At 36.9% G+C, this 18257-nt stretch overlaps 3 protein-coding genes across 4 annotated transcripts in view; 2 read left to right on the top strand and 1 right to left on the bottom strand.

Annotated features, from left to right (window-relative positions):
- The window catches only part of LOC135076634 (uncharacterized), a 204816-nt gene extending 188456 nt beyond the window's left edge, over window positions 1-16360 (top strand). Inside the window, exons 2-4 of the mRNA XM_063971057.1 lie at window positions 11585-11815; window positions 13766-13853; window positions 16213-16360. Coding sequence (XP_063827127.1) covers window positions 11585-11815; window positions 13766-13853; window positions 16213-16360 — 467 coding nt within the window. The remainder of the gene's footprint in view (window positions 1-11584; window positions 11816-13765; window positions 13854-16212) is intronic.
- Window positions 9808-11643, bottom strand: LOC135076773 (D-aspartate oxidase). 2 transcript variants are annotated; one of them, XM_063971201.1, is made up of 2 exons: window positions 11077-11206; window positions 9808-10969 (listed from the first exon to the last, which is right to left on the bottom strand). In XM_063971201.1, exon 2 carries the CDS (start codon window positions 10961-10963, stop codon window positions 9953-9955), a length of 1011 nt encoding a protein of 336 aa, XP_063827271.1. In that variant the 5' UTR covers window positions 10964-10969; window positions 11077-11206; the 3' UTR covers window positions 9808-9952. The 2 variants fall into 2 exon arrangements, with proteins under 2 accessions (XP_063827271.1, XP_063827272.1); XM_063971202.1 differs by lacking the exon at window positions 11077-11206 and adding an exon at window positions 11553-11643 and having other exon boundaries at window positions 9814-10969.
- On the top strand, window positions 12044-13393 carry LOC135076776 (uncharacterized). Its single transcript, XM_063971205.1, has 3 exons — window positions 12044-12354; window positions 12475-12626; window positions 12723-13393. The coding sequence occupies exons 1-3, from the start codon at window positions 12172-12174 to the stop codon at window positions 12991-12993; spliced, it is 606 nt and encodes a 201-aa protein (XP_063827275.1). The 5' UTR covers window positions 12044-12171; the 3' UTR covers window positions 12994-13393.
- Window positions 16361-18257: the final 1897 nt, after the last annotated feature.

The following is an 18257-nucleotide window of genomic DNA, read 5'->3' as shown; positions in this document are numbered from 1 at the left end:
AGATGACGCAACATTATTGGTACCTAGGTATTGTGTTGCAAAGTTCATAATCAATGAAACCAGCTAACCTAACGTTGAGCAGATCAGTCCTAAATTCTATGAAAAACCTATCAACATTTTGTGACGGCGGAGCCACCTTCTATTTGTTCAGTATTTCGTCGCCTATAATCGAAAGAGCCGTGACTTATGATTTTGACTTCATACAAAAATCTTGTAGAAAAATGCTAACTATACCTACATTTTCACCAGCTTAGATAAGTAATTTATTTTTATTGATTAGTGGCGAGCGAGACTAGGAGTGTACGAGTAGTAACAGTATTTGTTATTATTAGTGTGCCTACCATGAGTTTACGTTAGGTGAGCTCGCTAGCGAATACGTCAAAAAATTCTATGAAGATTTTATTTCTTGAAAGTAGCCGCTAGGGGCGCTGCACAATATGTCATACATTTAAATGTCACTTTTTTACGCAGTCGCTAGCGAGCACACCTAACGTAAACTCATGGTAGGCACACTGATTTCTCATATCCGTTTACCCAGTTCCCTAATCTTTAATATCATTGACGTGACACGTAGGCATAGAGAGATCACAAATAACAATTTCTATTCGATCGGCAGATCTACATAGTTTCGTACGCAATAACGTTAAGCAAGATGTATTACTTCTGGTAATGCGGGCGTGGGATCAAGATGTGACGTTCGAGCTTAGCTCATAACCCATTTATTTATATTTACTAATTAGTTTTCCCGGCGAACATCGTACCGCCCTTGTTTTCATTGAGATGGTGCTACCCGCAGTTTATTTGATACACTAAAACATTACCTTCCTTTTTTGGGTAGTCGGGTAAAAAGTAGCCTACATGCTAATACAGAGTATCAGCTAAGCTAAGTAGGTACCTTCATATCAAATTTCGTCAAAATCTGTCCAGCCAATCTCGAGTTATTAGTTTTCGAACAAACCCAATTTAGATTTAGTAGAACAATGATTTTTTCAGCGTTTTCAGCAGAAGCACTTATTTACTAAATTATTTTTTCTTTCTAAATATAACATATTTAGGTACATAATGTGAACGGAAATCAAACTGTGGGCTGAGTAGCATCATAATGAAAAGCAATTTTTCTCGCTGACTTCCGATTTTCCACTGAGTGGCCGCGTCGATCAATCGAGTGAAAACTCGACACCGAAAATATTAAGCCACCGATTTTCATTTGTATGAAATTCGATTTCAAAAACATTTAGCGATTTAAATTGGTGCACTAAAACTGATTTTATTTATTTAATAATAACTTCTTGTATCAAAGTAATTACGAACAATTAAAATGTATCAAAATTCGAAATTGAATAATTCACGTATGTTCTATCTTAATAGACCCTGTAAATGAATAGGACTTACACGAACTGAAATCAATACCAAAGATTTCATATAAAACGTAATGTATCTCAGCTTTGATGGTATTCAAAGCAATTAATAACTAAGTTACCTATTGAAATTGCCGAGTTTCAGATCACTAAGCCAATTTAGAGAAGAAACAAAAAGATCCATATTTCAGGAAATTGAAAAAGTATACGCCATAGGAAAGTCGTAACTGGGAACGAAGTTAAAGGAATTGGAAAAGTTGAACAGATTCCCGGGATACGGGCTAGCTACAGGTGCGTGTTGTTTGCGCTGTACAACTTGCTTAGGAGAAATGAGTTCGAGTCCAACAGAAGACAGTCGCTGTTTATACTATTACTAGCGGCCGCCCGCGACTTCGTACGCGTGGATCCCGTTTTACCCCCTTAGGGGTGGAGTTTCGTAAAATCCTTTCTTAGCGGATGCCTACGTCATAACATCTACCTGTATGCCAAATTTCAGCCCGATCTGTCCAGTGGTTTAGGCTGTGCGTTGATAGATCACTATGTCAGTCAGTTAGTCAGTAACTTTTAAGTTATATATGTTACGGCTAAAGATAGGTATGAACATAAACTTAAGATTAGCCGGCTAAACTTAAGTTTAATTTCGAGAAGCAGCTAAAGTTCGATAACATGTTAGTTTGCGTCGTGATATTCCATCTTTAGCCGGCTAATGTGCACATTAGCCAAAACGAAACGGCTAAAAATATATTCAATGGGCGCGCCAGGCCGGCCATATTATTTAACAATTGTGACTAGATATTGTTTTAAGTAATTAACAGTGAAGAAGTTTTATTTTGTAATTTTGAATACCTACAGAAGATTCTGTAATGACCAAATGGTTCCTTGTTATTTTATTTTAATGATTAGGTAGACTATATTGTTTTAAGTAGGAAAATAATATTTTGTTATTGTACTAATTGTAATTTTGAATACCTAAATAGGTACATAAAAGTATGTGTAATGAAAGTGATTATTTTTTAATAAAGTTTTCGTGTTAAAATAGTATACACTATCACATTGTTTCTTGTTCCTGTTTTTAACCCTACCACTACTTTAGGACAATTGTGTCGAGTAGAAAAAGCTCCAGTCATTAGGTTTAATAATAATACATGCTAGCTAGGAGTTACCGATTCGTTGCATGTCTTTTTCAGTACATTATTGTAAGATTTTTTTATGTAGAGGTGTCAACCTGTGCCTATATGGGTCTGTCTAAAACCTCTAAGCGCAAATAAGAATCGATGATTGCTTTTCACTTGAGACTGCCTTCCCAGTCGTCAGCTTAGTCCCGCCCACATGTGTTATATAGACACTATGCTAGGGCCGGATTCATGCTAATGTGGATTTTGGTTTGACCTACATCTCAGTCCATTAATTCGACAAAAGGGCTTGATGTTGTCAGAGAATTATCCCTAAACCGGGCCATTGTTCAAACTGTGGACGAAATGATATTATCATACTAATTCAACTCCCCGGACTTGGTTATCGGGTTGCGTCATAAGATATGCGTCATAAGAAGTATGTTCCTATACTAGCGACACGCTCCGGCTTCGCACGGATGGAATTCACTTGATTTCTTAATATATCTAGACAATTTGGTTCATGAATAATCACATTTTCTCTGAGAAAAAAAAACGTTACAGGTAAGCACTCGTAGTTTATGAATAGGTCCTAATTCCCCGAGCAAAATTAGTACTTACGAGTATAATATCCCCAATTAGCAGTAGGGTGACTTATAACAAACGGAGAAACAGAAAAGTAGAGACTGATAGTCATTAATTCAAGTACCTTCATAAGAAATAACGTCATATTTGTTTCAGTATTCTACGTCCTTTAACATTTCAAGTTTTTTAATCACGAGTAAACCGTAGCAAGATACAAAATCTAAGACGACCGCACAACCACTTAACTCACGCAAATTCCAATACCATCGAAATGAAGACTTTAACCCCAAAAATGCCGATCGCAAACAAAACGCTTACAAAGTCGAGAAAAAGGCTTTGATCGCTCACAATGAAGCCCTCAGTGCGCTAAAATCCGATAATTGCTCGCCTCGACTTTTGGTGTGCGGCGTGCGTAAATTTCCAATTATCGACTATACTTTGAAAACAATCCAAAGAAAAAACGGTGCCATTACCGTTCGTCCTTTTCGTCCGTTCCTTTATTTCTCTTTGGGGAAGTGAAAAGCTAAATTTGAATATAAAGTACCTCTAAAAATAACCTAGCTGGATTACTGGTGGTAACGTACTTCAGGGTCTCGCAGTGATCAATTAACCAGGTAGTCACAATTGAAATAGAAAATGTTTGGTGACATAAAGTTTACACACAATTACATACATTAAAATTAAGTATCAAACATTTTCAAACCAATTTAAATTTAAAAAAAGATTTACGAAACTCTCTACAATTTTCAAGAGTCAGATAAAATACTCTTTCAGCGGAAACAAAGCATATTAATTTATTATTTCTTCACTTTCATAAACTTTACGCAGCGTGATGAATATCAGTTGGAGTAAGTAATTACGTAATTATTCCTTAGGAACTTATAAAATACAGCTTAAGAACAAAGGCAGGCTATTCTAAAGTTAACAAAGTGGGTGCTTATTAGATAAATTAATGGCACGGAGGAACAATAAACAAACAGTTTACTGCTGTTTGTCGGCAACTGGAGACCTCTGCTCACACAATAGACAGAGAGATACCGAGATTCAGTAGAATCTTTCTTTCTCTCTCTATTGCCATTTTCAAGCGTTTGTCAATATCAAAGTATAAACGTGCATACCGCCACTGCCACTGTTTCTTTCTTATCTTCCGCCTCTGTACTAAGTATATAGTCCAGTAAATGTATAATTGTGTAGAGACTTTCTCGAATCAGAGTTAGAGGGTCTTAGTTAACTGTCAGTTCCTGAGGTCAGTTCAGTTGAGCCTCTATGATGCTCATTAAGTCTGACACCAGGACTAAGCTGTGTCTTTTGACAAGATACGTGATCGTGAAGGTACGGGACTTCCACCCCTCGTTCCTTCCGCTGCAACTCCTGTGTAGCCAGGATCTACAGATAGACCGCCAATAAAAACCCAACCAGTAAAGGTCAAGTTTGTCCCGGGGAAAGTTAAACTTTCGTTGGACCTGCAACGAAATTAAATCAGAAGAACATAGGAGGAGATGGTAAAGAAAAACAAAAAGCCAGAGTGTTGATTTAGATACAGTGTGAGTCACGTTAAAGTGTACATATGAAAATAGATGAAACTAGACCTATTTTTATCGACAAAGAAGAGGTCAAAAATTTTTTGAGATTTTTTTAAATTTTTTATAGATTTTTTTTCTTCCAATTACTTATTGTAAAGAAAACGTAATAACTTTTAAACTAAGCGGTATATCCTGATAAAATAAAAACAGTAATAATGCTAAATAACAGGCAATACTAAAAAAATACACAAAAAAAGCCAACAAATAATAAAAAATTATAGTTTTTGAAAAAAAATTGCTTTTAAATTCGTGTTTTTTTGGTTATTTGATAAATTTCTCCAAAAAATGCCCCTTTAACCGGTGGTTTTTATTACTTTGTATTATTTTCTATTGTATTACCTTCGTAAAACCAAAAATCATATGTCTCTATCCCTATCACAACGTTTACAATGATATTTTTTTAGTATCGACTGTTATTTGGAATTATTACTGTTTTTATTTTATCAGGATATACAGTTTAGTTTAAAAGTTATTACGTTTTCTTTGCAATAAGTAATTGGAAGAAAAAAAATTCTACAAAAAATTAAAAAAAAATCTCAACAATTTTTTGACCTCTTTTTTGTCGATAAAAATGGGTCTAGTTTCATCTATTTTCATATGTACACTTTAACGTGACTCACACTGTATAAGTGTGATAAGTAAAGAGCCTACCTACCTACCTACATTCTGAGTCGGCGGGCAAGATTGAAGGGTTATTAGGGTACTTTGATATTGTTGGGTGTCCTGTTGTTTGGCTCCAAGGGTATCATCGCCAATTACCCGCCGATTTATTAATGGCTTTCTATTCCAAACCTTCGCCTGTGTTGGTAAAGACATAATTTTACTTGAGATAAAGTGATCTTGAACAACAGTTACTTAATAGGACTAAAGTTTTACTACCTACCTTGAAATCTTGATGTTTAAGCTCTTCTTGCCTAATTTGTCGCTTTAATTTGTCTTAAGAAAGGAAACCTACTTTTAAATCCAAGTTTATTCGTCCAAGGAAAGGTACCATCTCCCCCACTCATGCAACCCTAACATGGTATCACTGTTAAATTAAGAAAAGATATTGACTCTTGTCGGCCGTATCAGCCCAGCAGTGGAATTCCGATATGATGACAATATCATAAAATTCTAAATTCATGAGATAATTTAATTTCCTCGTTTCCCTGTCCGTAATCTAAAATTTGAACGATAAATTGCGTCTAATTGTTTAATCAATACAAGGTTATACCTAATGGGGCACACGCCGGTACCCACAGTTGATGTAAATCATAATTAAAACATAATTACCGTCTGGCCGCTGGTTATCAGCACGCGTGACTGAAATATAAACGAAACTACCCTCAAAATGACGGAATAAATTTTGCTTATGCATCTTTTAATTTAGCTCCGCTTCCGCATTTTTATCTCCCACGTAAATTTAAGAGTTTATTTACGTTCATACTGCCGCTGGAGCGCACAAAATTGTGTGGTAGAGTCTTACCTACTTAGCTTCTTAATGGCTAGACCGTTTAAATGTGGTTATTATTACTTTTTTTGTAATTTAACCATGAGCCATGTTTAACAAATTCACTTATGAAATGTAAGTAATTTATAAAGAGAATTTGTTAGACTACTATCTATATATACAGTGTGAGTCACGTTAAAGTGTACATATGAAAATAGATGAAACTAGACCTATTTTTATCGACAAAAAAGAGGTCAAAAAAATTTTGAGATTTTTTTAAAATTTTTTATTGAATTTTTTTTTTCCAATTACTTATTGTAAAGAAAACGTAATAACTTTTAAACTAAGCGGTATATCCTAATAAAATAAAAACAGTAATAATGCTAAAAAAACAGACGATACTAAAAAATACATAAAATACACAAAAAAGGCCAACAAATAATAAAAAATGATACTTTTGGAAAAAAATCTGCTTTTTAATTCGTGTTTTTTTGGTTATTTGATAAATTTCTCCAAAAAATGCCCCTATAACCGGTAGTTTTTATTACTTTGTATTATTCTCTATCGTTATTATATATTATCTTTGTAAAACCAAAAATCGCATGTCTCTATCCCTATCACAACATTTGATATGATCGTTTGAACAAAGGCCTGCCACAACATTATTCTCCGCTACAGGTAGAGACAATTTTAATTTTAACTAAAATGCTTATTTTACTTCAAAATCTTTTGTATTTATTTGAAATCTAACTTGTCTTTATCAAAATTACAAATCTAGAGCCATTTTCAGTTTCGTTGTTAACGAAGCGTTGAAAGGCGCGCCCGGAGAGGCTTAGTTCAAACGATCATTGCAAACGTTGTGATAAGGATAGAGACATGCAATTTTTGGTTTTACGAAGGTACCTAATACGATAGAGAATAATACAAAGTAATAAAAACCACCGGTTATAGGGGCATTTTTTGGAGAAATTTATCAAATAACCAAAAAAACACGAATTTAAAAGCAGATTTTTTTCAAAAAGTATCATTTTTTATTATTTGTTGGCCTTTTTTGTGTATTTTATGTATTTTTTTAGTATTGCCTGTTATTTAGCATTATTACTGTTTTTATTTTATCAGGATATACCGCTTAGTTTAAAAGTTATTACGTTTTCTTTACAATAAGTAATTGGAAGAAATAAAATTCTATAAAAAATTAAAAAAAATCTCAAAAAATTTTTGACCTCTTTTTTGTCGATAAAAATAGGTCTAGTTTCATCTATTTTCATATGTACACTTTAACGTGACTCACACTGTATAAAAGAAAGTCGTGTTAGTTACTTCACTTATAACTCAAGAACGGCTGAACAGATTTAGCTGAAAATTGTCAGGGAGGTAGTTTAGAGCCAGGAGAAGGACATAGGATACTTTTTATCCCGTTCGAAATAAAAAAAAGTCTGCTTATTTATTGCCATTAAGGCGGAACAAAGTTCGCCGGGTCAGCTAGTTCCTTATAAGATTCAGGTCGTCTTACTTTTTAACAACAAACAAAAGTAACTATAATAAACAAATCACTCAAAGAACTAAGTAAAACCAGCGTATCGCGACAAAGGAAGACTCGTGTCCCATTTGTTTCTTGCGATTTTTCTTCGTCGGAGATCGTAGTAAAACCATCACGATCACTTTGTCTTGGAGCAAAAAGTACGGTTAGTATATCAAGACGCAGCCGTGGGCGTGACGACGACATGTGTCAGTGTCAGGAGCAGCAACTAAGCGACGTTGTCTTGCGCTGCCGACCGTACATAAATATCGCTTCTTCCAAGAATCAACCGGTCTATACAGAGAGTCCCATCCATAACCGTGGGCTGAAGATTGAGTAACAGTGTTATAGATATGGAATCATATTTTTTGCAGATTATGGGACTACCAAGTACGTTTAGGTAACTTATTAAACCAAACTGCAGTTAATATTTTTTTTGATAAGGAAGTGTTTCAGTGCTTCAGAAGTCTAGCATAAAGAACAGCGTAGGCATACAGTGCACTAGCCCCCTAGCTCATCAATACACAACCACAAGACGTGTACTGCTGAACCAAAGTTATCTCAAATTTAGCCAAGTAGATATCTCATATTGATATTATAAAAGGTAAAGGAACGTGAAGTAGAGCATCCATTAGGCCTTCATAGTAAATAACTCAACAAGTTACTAGAACTAACAAAAAACTTCGTGTACTATAAGGTATCCACTTGGAAGAAAATCTTTCCTGAACAAATCTAACAATTCTCAAACCGACACTACAACAAGAAAGTGCACTACAAGTGAATAAAAAATTCATACAAACAGCGCTACATTATTTTGTTCGCGGCAAATACATTAACGTCTAGTGCAAGAATTGCACCGAGTCCGCAATGCATTTTGCTCGATATCTTTTGGTGCTGTTTCTGATAGGTACTTTATAATTTTCCTGTTAGTAGGTGCACTTGCGAACTTGGAGTGCACTGTGCACTTGCTCTAAGCAATAGAAAAATCAACACACCGAATTAATATCTTCTGTTTAGGTACTATTTAAGTTCTTGTGTCATCAATATTCATCTTTTAGGTATAAAAATAAACAACTTTCTTCATCAGAATAATTTTATTAACATAGTTAAATTTTTCTTCATGATTAATTTACTATAATATAAATAATAACAGGTTAAATTGTGTTTCAATCAATCAATCAATCATTTCAGCCATAGGACGTCCACTGCTGAACATAGGCCTCCCCCAATGCTTTCCATGTTGATCGATTGGTAGCGGCCTGCGTCCAGCGCTTCCCTGCTACCTTTACGATGTCGTCGGTCCACCTTGTAGGTGGACGTCCCACGCTGCGTTTTCCGGTACGCGGCCTCCATTCCAGAACATTGTGTTTATTTTCACTAAACAATAATTGTAACAATGTTACAGACGACGGCACATAATTACAGAAACATTGTGTTATCATTTTAACTTCGACATTATACATCGACATCGATTGTTAGGTTGTTTCAGCAAAAATATAATATGCATCGTTGAAAGTGCAGACCAAGTTTCTTGGAAGAAAACGTTAGAAGTGAATTTTCCAGTCAACTAAGTAGGTATACGTCGGAGCGAATAGCTGGAGTTCCGATCTGCGTTATGCCCCTGATAGCCAATACTGCACCGCAAAAGCTTTTAGCTTTTATGGCCGCGGGAAATGATGCAGATATACGAGTTCTTTGTGAACTCGCCTGCACAGCACCGGCCAGTTTAACTAAAAACTTCGATAAAGTGAAATGGCAAAGATTGTCCTTTGAAGATTGAGGAATCTGGAAGGCCACTGTATAAAAGTAAAAGTCAAACGGAGAAACCACTTCGGTTGATATGGCTTTCCGTTAAAGTTCGTTATAGTAGGTAATCTTTATATATTTTAACCGACTTCATACATAAAGCAAATTCGGAACTGGGTCATCACAATAACATTCATTACAATATTAATTTCATATCCATAATTAAGACTCATCAGAGATAGGTGTACGTAATTATCGGATTGCATATCCATGCAAGATTAATTATACTTGCTTGAGTTAATAATTAATTCGTAGCAATTTGATTGAATCAGTAATATTAGGTAATCCAGGTAAAGGTCTAGAAACTAAATGCTATACAACGTAGGATTATTTTAGCTCTACATGATAGAGACAGAGCGATCTAAATTGGTTAATATTGTAAGTTACCATTAAAAAGGTCACTCACTACAAACTCACACTGTAAAATTATTCATGCCCAAACTGATAAATTGGCTGATTATGCGGTAAATTCCCTTGCAAGGACTTTGGGTGCAATTTTTAAAATGAGAATGTCAGATTCATACATTTTGGCACTGTAATATTGATCGCAGACTAATATCTTATAACTTGCTCACCGGTTTGCCCCTCAGCAAATCGAGACCTATGCGCACAGCGTGCAGGGCCGTACCTGGCGCGCACATCACCCCATAGCCGCCGTGCCCGTAGCAGTGCACCAGCCGGCCCCCGCCTGCTTCCGCCTCCACCCGTGTCGGCACCCGGTGCGGTCTCAAACCCACCCTCACGTCCACCACCTCAGCCTTCTTTAACGCCGGCAGCAACCCGCAACAACGCTCCATGATCGCCGCCGTGTCGTACTTACACACTCCCAAATTATAACTGTCGTACTGCCGCACCCCACCCAGAGTCGCCACCCCGTCCAACCCCGGCACGATATACGTATCGTAGTCCCCGTAAAACGCACACCGCAACCACGGCGCCCGAGCCTTTATCACCTGCCCGCGAATCGGCACCAAATCGTAATCCTCACACAAATACTTCGCGCCCAAACCCGCGCAATTGAAAACCAAATCGTAATCCGATAGTGATGCGAAACTATCGACTTTTCGTTGCAAAATTTTCCCGCCGTTTTGAGTAAACCTCTTTTCGATCCACGGTATGTGCCTTTCCGATCCTATTTTCAGCGTTGAAAAATACGAGCCGTACTTCCAGTCCCCAGCTACGAGTTTCAATTCCTCCTCTTCTACAGGTCTATAAATTGGTACGAGGTCCTCAATCAAGTGATTCCTTGTGACGTGATAATTATCACTAGAGAATATGTAACTATCGAATGACATGATGCCGGCATCAGGCGCTTCTGTTGTTTTGAGGATGTCCTGCCAGTAGTTCCATGAGTCGACTATCCATTTCTTGGTAATTTCTTTAGTAGGCCCCCTGAAGCTGGTTCCGGGGCGAAAGATGCCCGCGGCAACGTAGCTGACCGTGTCTTCGTGGAACTTATTTGCTATCACAGAAATCTGCGCTTTGCCAAGGTTCTCTTGCAATATTTTAGCTACGGTCATCCCTATGATGCCAGCCCCCACTATGGCAATTTTTGGGGACGATTTATCCATTTTTATCTGGGAAGAGAGAGTCAAATTTATTTATTAGTTAACATTAACATTATGCATAGGATCATACCTTAAACAGACACACTAGAAAAAATACAACAATTAAAACGACGTACCTAGAGAGTCACAACGCTTAAAGTAATACTTTGATACCAATCCACTTTAACAATTATCTAAAAATAGCAAAACAAGATTGCTGTATCAATGTTGAAGCACTTTTATCAAAAGTTGACCTATACAGTGTAGGTACAACTTGTTTATTGTGCTGGAGATGAGACGGATAATAATAAAAATACCGGCTATCTACCGATTGTGTCATAATAAGTATCTAGCGAACTTCTGACCCTAAAATTCAGAAAATACACTTTTTTATTTTTAAACTAGGCGCCCTTTTTGGCAAGCGAACCATGCATGTATTAGATAATAAAACCCCATAAGTAAAAGATTATTTTTATTAGATAAGTAACATAAATAACACTATCAAGGCATTTCATTAGGTACCAGCTGATTTACATTTGATTGCGTAAAACTTTTGTTTGTATACTTTCTTGCCTATTTCTAAGCACTTTCTTTAAAGTTAACTTCTACCTACCGAGTTCTTATAACAAAATGTTTTGTTTACAGAGTCGCGACCTCCACGGAAAAACTACAATCAACTTTCATCAAATGAAAAACTTGACAACCGACAGCCGGATGACATTCACATTGAAGAAGCCGAGGTGGAATCGGATGCGAGCAGCACCGACTTGGACGAGAGGGACACGCGCGGCGTTTGCCCGCCTTGTGCGCATGACCGATACAACAACAACATTCGTCGGCATACACATGATGACTTCAGTGATGATACAGATTACGGTGAGAATTTATAATTTCAGTTAAATTTTACGGAAAAATATAAATTTTCCTTAATTTGAAGTTACAACATTCTGCTAAAATTACTAGACTACAGACTAATCGATAAACCGGTTTGTCTTACACATGCGCATCACTATGTGGCGAAAAGCGATTGTCTCGTTTCTGCGTAGGATGTTGAAAAATTACTTTTGTTTATGGCTTAAATTTTGACATCTGTCATCACTTGCCTTGCGTCAACAAAACATTGACAAGTGTAAAAATAATTTTGTTCGCCACCCGTTTTGTGTTTTTACTCAATTTATTTAGCGAAATCTATCTTTAGACGACAAAAGGTAGTTCAGTTTCGGTAATTAAACATGGCTAACTTAAAATCAGAGTTAGATGAGTACATGCTTCAAAAAGAGAGTCGTCGAGGGTACTTCACTCTTCCAAGTTTTTCGACACCCAGTTTTCTTTCAAGAAGTTCCGAAGATAGTAGCCCCATAGTCAGTGAGAGCTCGACTTGGTTTCAAAGAGTGCAAAATGACTATTTTACCCTGGTAAGTTTATCACATTATAGTTTCGTTGTCACTTTTATGATGTTTATAATTGTTTTATCATAGTGAGTCATGTGATGACCTAGTAAAGGTACTATGTAACAATGCTCTTATTTTTTCCAGAGCCGAACACAACGGTTTATGTGCTTTGGCGTTTGCCTTGGATTAGGAATACTTTGCTTTATATTGTCATTCATATACATTCCGGTGCTACTGCTGCAAGCAAAAAAGTTTGTGCTGCTCTTTACTCTGGGCAGCTTATTCTTTCTACTTAGGTAAGCAACTTTATTGTATTAAAATATCAGTATCTCTTATTTCTGCTATCAGTGTTATTCGTAGCAATTAATTTGGTGATTTATTTCTTATTCCAGCTTCAGTTTTCTGTATGGACCATGGGCTCATATGAAATCGTTATTCTCTAAGGAGCGAGCCCTGACTACATCACTATACGTCATCACAATGGTGGCCACTCTGTACTGTGCGCTCTCCCTGAGAAGCACCCCGCTCACTGTGGTATGTGCGGTGGCACAAGTGATCTCCCTGTTCTGGATGATGACGGCATCGATTCCTGGAGGATCTACAGGCGCAAGATTCTTCGGAAACATGTTTAAGTCATCGGTTTCTAACACGCTGCCAATTTAACACACGTGTGGATGGATTTTTGCATTTATTTGGATTTTATGACAGTGAACAGTGCAACTATTAGAATCTTATGGATGGGTTCTTTCTACTTTTTGAGGGATACATTTTAGATTGAATAAGACTGATTAACAAAATCAGGTATAATAATATTATTAAAAACATAAATATTGCCAGTTTATAATCTATTTTTAATCACAAGAGAATGGTGTAATCAGTAATTATTATTTTTATAAAAGAGAACAAAATTTATGAGGTAAATATTGAAAATGCTTCAATTAATTTTAAAGGGTTTATGATTAAATGTGTGTTGAGTTGAGGTGATACACTGATAGCACAATTTTTGTATATACATATCTACATTAATTAAAGTTAAGTTTAATAAAATAATTTGACAAAATTATTTATTACTTTAAATATTTCAAATCAGATATATTGGAATTGATCAGATACATTAAAATTTATTATAGTTAAGGTATACACTGCTAGATAATTATCAAAAAAACATTCAAGGAAAAAAGGTAATTATATTTTTGTATCTTCCAACAAATCTAATGATGCAATGACATGAGTCATGAGTGCCATTATAATATCATCGAAGCAGCACATCCATAGTCCCATACTACACCATGCAGTCCATGTGTGTCATTATCATCTTATCCTACCCTGATTTTAATCAATGACCCAGTTTTGCTTTACTCTGTAAATCCGTAACATTATTTTTTTAATACAACCAAAGAATGCCAATAACTAAGACGTTATCAACGTGTTTCAGACGAGGCGCTAACGTGCAACGTGTGCGACCGTTCGTTCCCCACGCGCCGCCAGCTGGCCGACCACCAACAGAAGAAGCGACACTTCGGGTGAGTTGAGAAATAGTTTGTGGTTTATGTACCCTTAACGTGCAATGCCACCGTTACACTGCGCGAAATTGATCAAAGTCAAAGTCAAAATTTCTTTATTTGTTTAGACTAATAAATAGTTCTTACAAATCGTCATATGCTCTTAAGGAGCCTCTACATGTCTCATAATCTTTTTACCCTACCAGCGCTTCGAGACCAACATTTGGCAAGTGCTGAGAAGAAGCGCCGCAACAAACTCAGTCACCACTGTCTGCCGATTAATATAAATAAATAGAAATAGTAGTAGTAGGTACATTCGATTCAGGAGCAGTTCACTGAATTTACCATGCATTCTTGTATGGTGTATCATAAGAATGGGTATACAAGATTGCGTGGTATATTAAACAAGGTAGTGACGTGCTAATATCTAGACTTACATATTAAGGTACTAGTAGAAATGACTCGCATACATAAATTTGAATAACTTGGATTGACCAGTCCCCGAAAGCAGCGCCTGTTCACAGACATGACGAGTGAACCAGCCATCGCTTCACTCGACCATATTAGAGGGAATGTAACGACCCGCCTCACTACGCCACCACCCCAGAGACATTTTAGTGAGAATGACAATGCCAAGTTATCTCTTTAAAAAAAACTAATAATCGAAACAGATATGTAGTGTAAACACTTAATTTCGTTTCGCCCTATTTCCGTGCGTGTTTACACTATAATATGTAGTTTGATCAATTTCGCGCAGTGTAACGCCGGCACAAGGGAAGATTAATCAAGCATCTCTGAAACTATTAATCTGATTTGTGAATTCGCAAATGTTGTTACAACTTTGCGCACATTCACGTAATGTGCGTGACCGGAATTCCATCATAATTCTGGTAGTTTCACTTTATTTAAGAACATACTAGGTGAAATCAACTTCCATAAAATGTGTGTATGGACATAATTTTATTATAATTTTATAAATAATAAATCTTTGGACAATTTCACACAGCGCCAGCTAGCCCCAAAGTAAGCAACTTAATGCTTGTGTTATGGGTGCTAGCTTAACGGATATACTACTTATATACTTTTTTTTTTTAAATACATACATATTATACATAGTAACACCCAGACCCGTCACAGAAATTAAAATTCATCATTTCAATTTCTGCCCGGCCGGGAATCGAACCCGGGACCTCTCGGCATAGTAGTCCGTTCTGAACCACTACACCAAACGGCCGACTAAATCATTTTGTATTGGCCTGTTTTTTTATGTCTGTGTATCCGATGTCATAGATGGCGCAATGTAGTGTCCAAAAGATATAGGTACTTTTTAATGAACTTATAACAACTAGCTGAACCCGTGACTTCGTATGCATGAAAAGAAGCGTTTTCAAATAAGTCCTCTTTTTTATGTCTGCTTCATTCACATATAGATCGTTTCATCCACGAAGACGCGCCTCACCACTTTTTGGTCGAGGGATTGCACGGATCAAACTCGATGAAACGATCATCCAAAATGCGATGTTAAAATAGTTCGTTAAGTTTTTGAAAATTACCCAATTCCCTTCGTCATTTCTTAATTTTTCTTTGCTCAAACCTTCTACTAAGTATGAAAGTAAATAAAAAACTTAGGCTTGGTTGCACCATCTTACTTTAACTTTGATAATTAAGCGATTGTGATCAAATACCTGCCTTTACCCTTAACCACTGACGTGTCATTTTGTTACACTAACACTGACGTACGTACGGCATACGTACGTAACTTTGAAGACCTCCTGATGTATCAATAGAGTGTAACTTTGGTGAAATGGGGACGTGATACCCATTTATTTTCTCCCGTCGCACACGCATCTCTGGCCACTAGGAAACTACCAAAAAGGACACGCAAAAATTCCCGCACAAAATGAAGTTTTGAACGAAAAACCGTTTGACCGACGTACCACGTACGTACGTCAGTGGTTAAGGGTTAAATGCATAAAAAAAGTCAAAAATCTGTCAAACTCCATACAAAAAACAGCGGTTATCGTTATAGTTACGGTCAAAGTTAGGTGGTGCTATGATAACTGGTATTTTTTGTATGTAGTTTGACAGATTTTTTACATTTGTCAAAGTTAAAATAAGATGCAACCCAGCTTAAGAGTAGGCGCACACCGTTGATTTTTAGTTGGCCGATTTTAATTTGTATGAAGAATCGGCCAAATCGAATCGGCGTAGTGTGCGCACTCCCATACATGTCCATACTGATCAACTGCCCGACTAAACTACCGGCCGACGAAAAATCAACGGTGTGCGCCTACTCTTAGTGTATGAAAGTAAGAAAATTTAGCAAAAAGATGAATAAATTCAATAAAGAAGTCGTCCTCAAGTTATTTATCGTTTCCAGCTGCAGCGCGTGCGACAGCCTGTTCCCGTCGCTGATGGCTTTGGAGCACCACAAGGAGGAGTTCCAGCACTGGTCGGACTCGTCGTGCTGCTCGCCGTCCGACTCGGAGTCCGAGCCCGACGCTCACGACCAGCACCGCCTGCTCTAATGCCACCACCTCATTGTTGCCGGGGACAAGCCCGCTAAGCTGGGCACCTTCGTTTAATGTCTTTGTAGAGCGAGCTGGACTCTGTTTGCGATTTTGAGTTGAAGCAACGTCGGTCAAAATATGTTTTTATGCCCAGGGGGCGTAGTTTACGTCAAACGCATTCGATATCGATTGCTTTCAAAAGATATTCAGTTATTAGTTCTTGAAAATTCCGCTAGAGGCGCTGTACAACCGTTATACATTTAGGCTGGGCTGCACCATCTTACTTTAACTTTAACAAACGTCAAAAATCTGTCAGACTCCATACAAAAAGCACCGGTTATCGTCATAGTCACGGTTAAAGTCAGGTGGTGCAACTCAGCCTTAATGTCACTTATTTACGCATTCGACATCGACTGCGTTAAAAATATGTATGAAAATGGCAATGCCAGATTTTGTATGGAAGGTGGCGTCTTTTTTTTTTCGCGCGGCCATCGACCAAACTTTGTTTTTTGATTACAAAATAGTGTAATAAACCAAACTTACTATGGCATGTATACCTCTAAACTCGGTCTGAACTGAGTTACGAGCATTAGAAGTTTGATGATTTTCATACTACATTTGCTTTTTGCGCGCAAGTTTTGTAAGAAATTGCAAAAAAATATTGCGCTGATTCTACTGCATACTGATGTCTGGAGCCTTTAATGGATGGTATTGTTTGTTCACACATACAATGTCACTATTTTGTTGCAATTTCTTACAAAACTTACGCGCAAAAAGCAAATCTAGTATGAAAATCATCAAACTTCTAATGCTCGTAACTCAGTTCAGACTGAGTTTAGAGGTATACATGTCATAGTAAGTTTGGTTTATTACACTATTTTGTAATCAAAAAACAAAGTTTGGTCGATGGCCGCCCGAAAAAAAAAAGACGCCAATTTCCGGCATTGTCTTTTTAGTTCTTTAAAGTTTCCGCTAGGTGTGCTGTACAATTCGTCATCACTTTTTACGCAGTGAAGACGTTTGATGTAAACTCACACTAAGCCCTCTGTGCAGCCCTAAAGTTACAAACGTGACAGCTGTATTTCCGAAGCTTTGCGTTATTTTGTATGTAGGTATTTAATCACTTCGCTCCGTAAAGCTATTTCGGAGTTTAAACTGTCACGAATATAACTTTATTGGATGCTGTCGCTATATTCAGCGAGGGTTCCCTAACGACGTAACCGTATATAGGCGGATTTATATTTATCAGACGTGTCGTGTCGCATCTGTCAAACCGATTTCGTACTGATCCGGCACAAGCACAACACATTACAACACGTCAGATAAATACATATAAATCAAATTATACTTAACGAAAAATATCCATCCCTCACTCATAGCGAGCGATAGAAACAGATAAACCCGAAAATACGGATACGTCGTTATGGGACTAGCCCCTCAAAGTTTATTAACCATTTAACAATCTGTACTTTGAGGAGTAAATGTAATATTTCACTGTCATCAACCAAATCAGTCTAAGGCTGGATTGCACCAACTTACTTTAACTTTGACAAACGTCAAATATCTGTCAAACTCCATACAAAAAATACCGGCTATTGTTATATTTACGGTCAAAGTTAGGTGGTGCAACTCAGCCTTAGAATACAGATCGATCTGATGATGATGGATGACATACTTTGAGGATTGTAGGTATTTGATTTAACATAAATTGGCAATAGGTACTAAGTCAGTTTAGTAGAGGTACAGTCGAGTTCATAAATATACTGACACTGCCAATGTTTCAAAATGTTGTTAGCATTTTAACGATCATATACTTATTTCAATACAAACTCAAACATCAATAAAATGTAATCATACAAACTGTTCATGTAGCGGTAGTGCAGTTATTGCGCTACAATATCTTGAAACACTGCGC

This window comes from Ostrinia nubilalis, chromosome 12 (genome assembly GCF_963855985.1).
Source record: "Ostrinia nubilalis chromosome 12, ilOstNubi1.1, whole genome shotgun sequence".
Lineage (NCBI taxonomy): Eukaryota > Metazoa > Arthropoda > Insecta > Lepidoptera > Crambidae > Ostrinia > Ostrinia nubilalis.
This window is presented reverse-complemented; position numbering and strand designations above follow the sequence as displayed.

Coding starts and splice junctions, on each gene's coding strand:
- LOC135076773 (XM_063971202.1), bottom strand. CDS start 10,963: ATGGATAAATCGTCCCCAAAAATTGCCATAGTGGGGGCTGGCATCATA.
- LOC135076776 (XM_063971205.1), top strand. CDS start 12,172: ATGGCTAACTTAAAATCAGAGTTAGATGAGTACATGCTTCAAAAAGAG. Junction 12,355..12,474: donor AAAATGACTATTTTACCCTG/GTAAGTTTATCA, acceptor TATTTTTTCCAG/AGCCGAACACAACGGTTTAT. Junction 12,627..12,722: donor AGCTTATTCTTTCTACTTAG/GTAAGCAACTTT, acceptor TTCTTATTCCAG/CTTCAGTTTTCTGTATGGAC.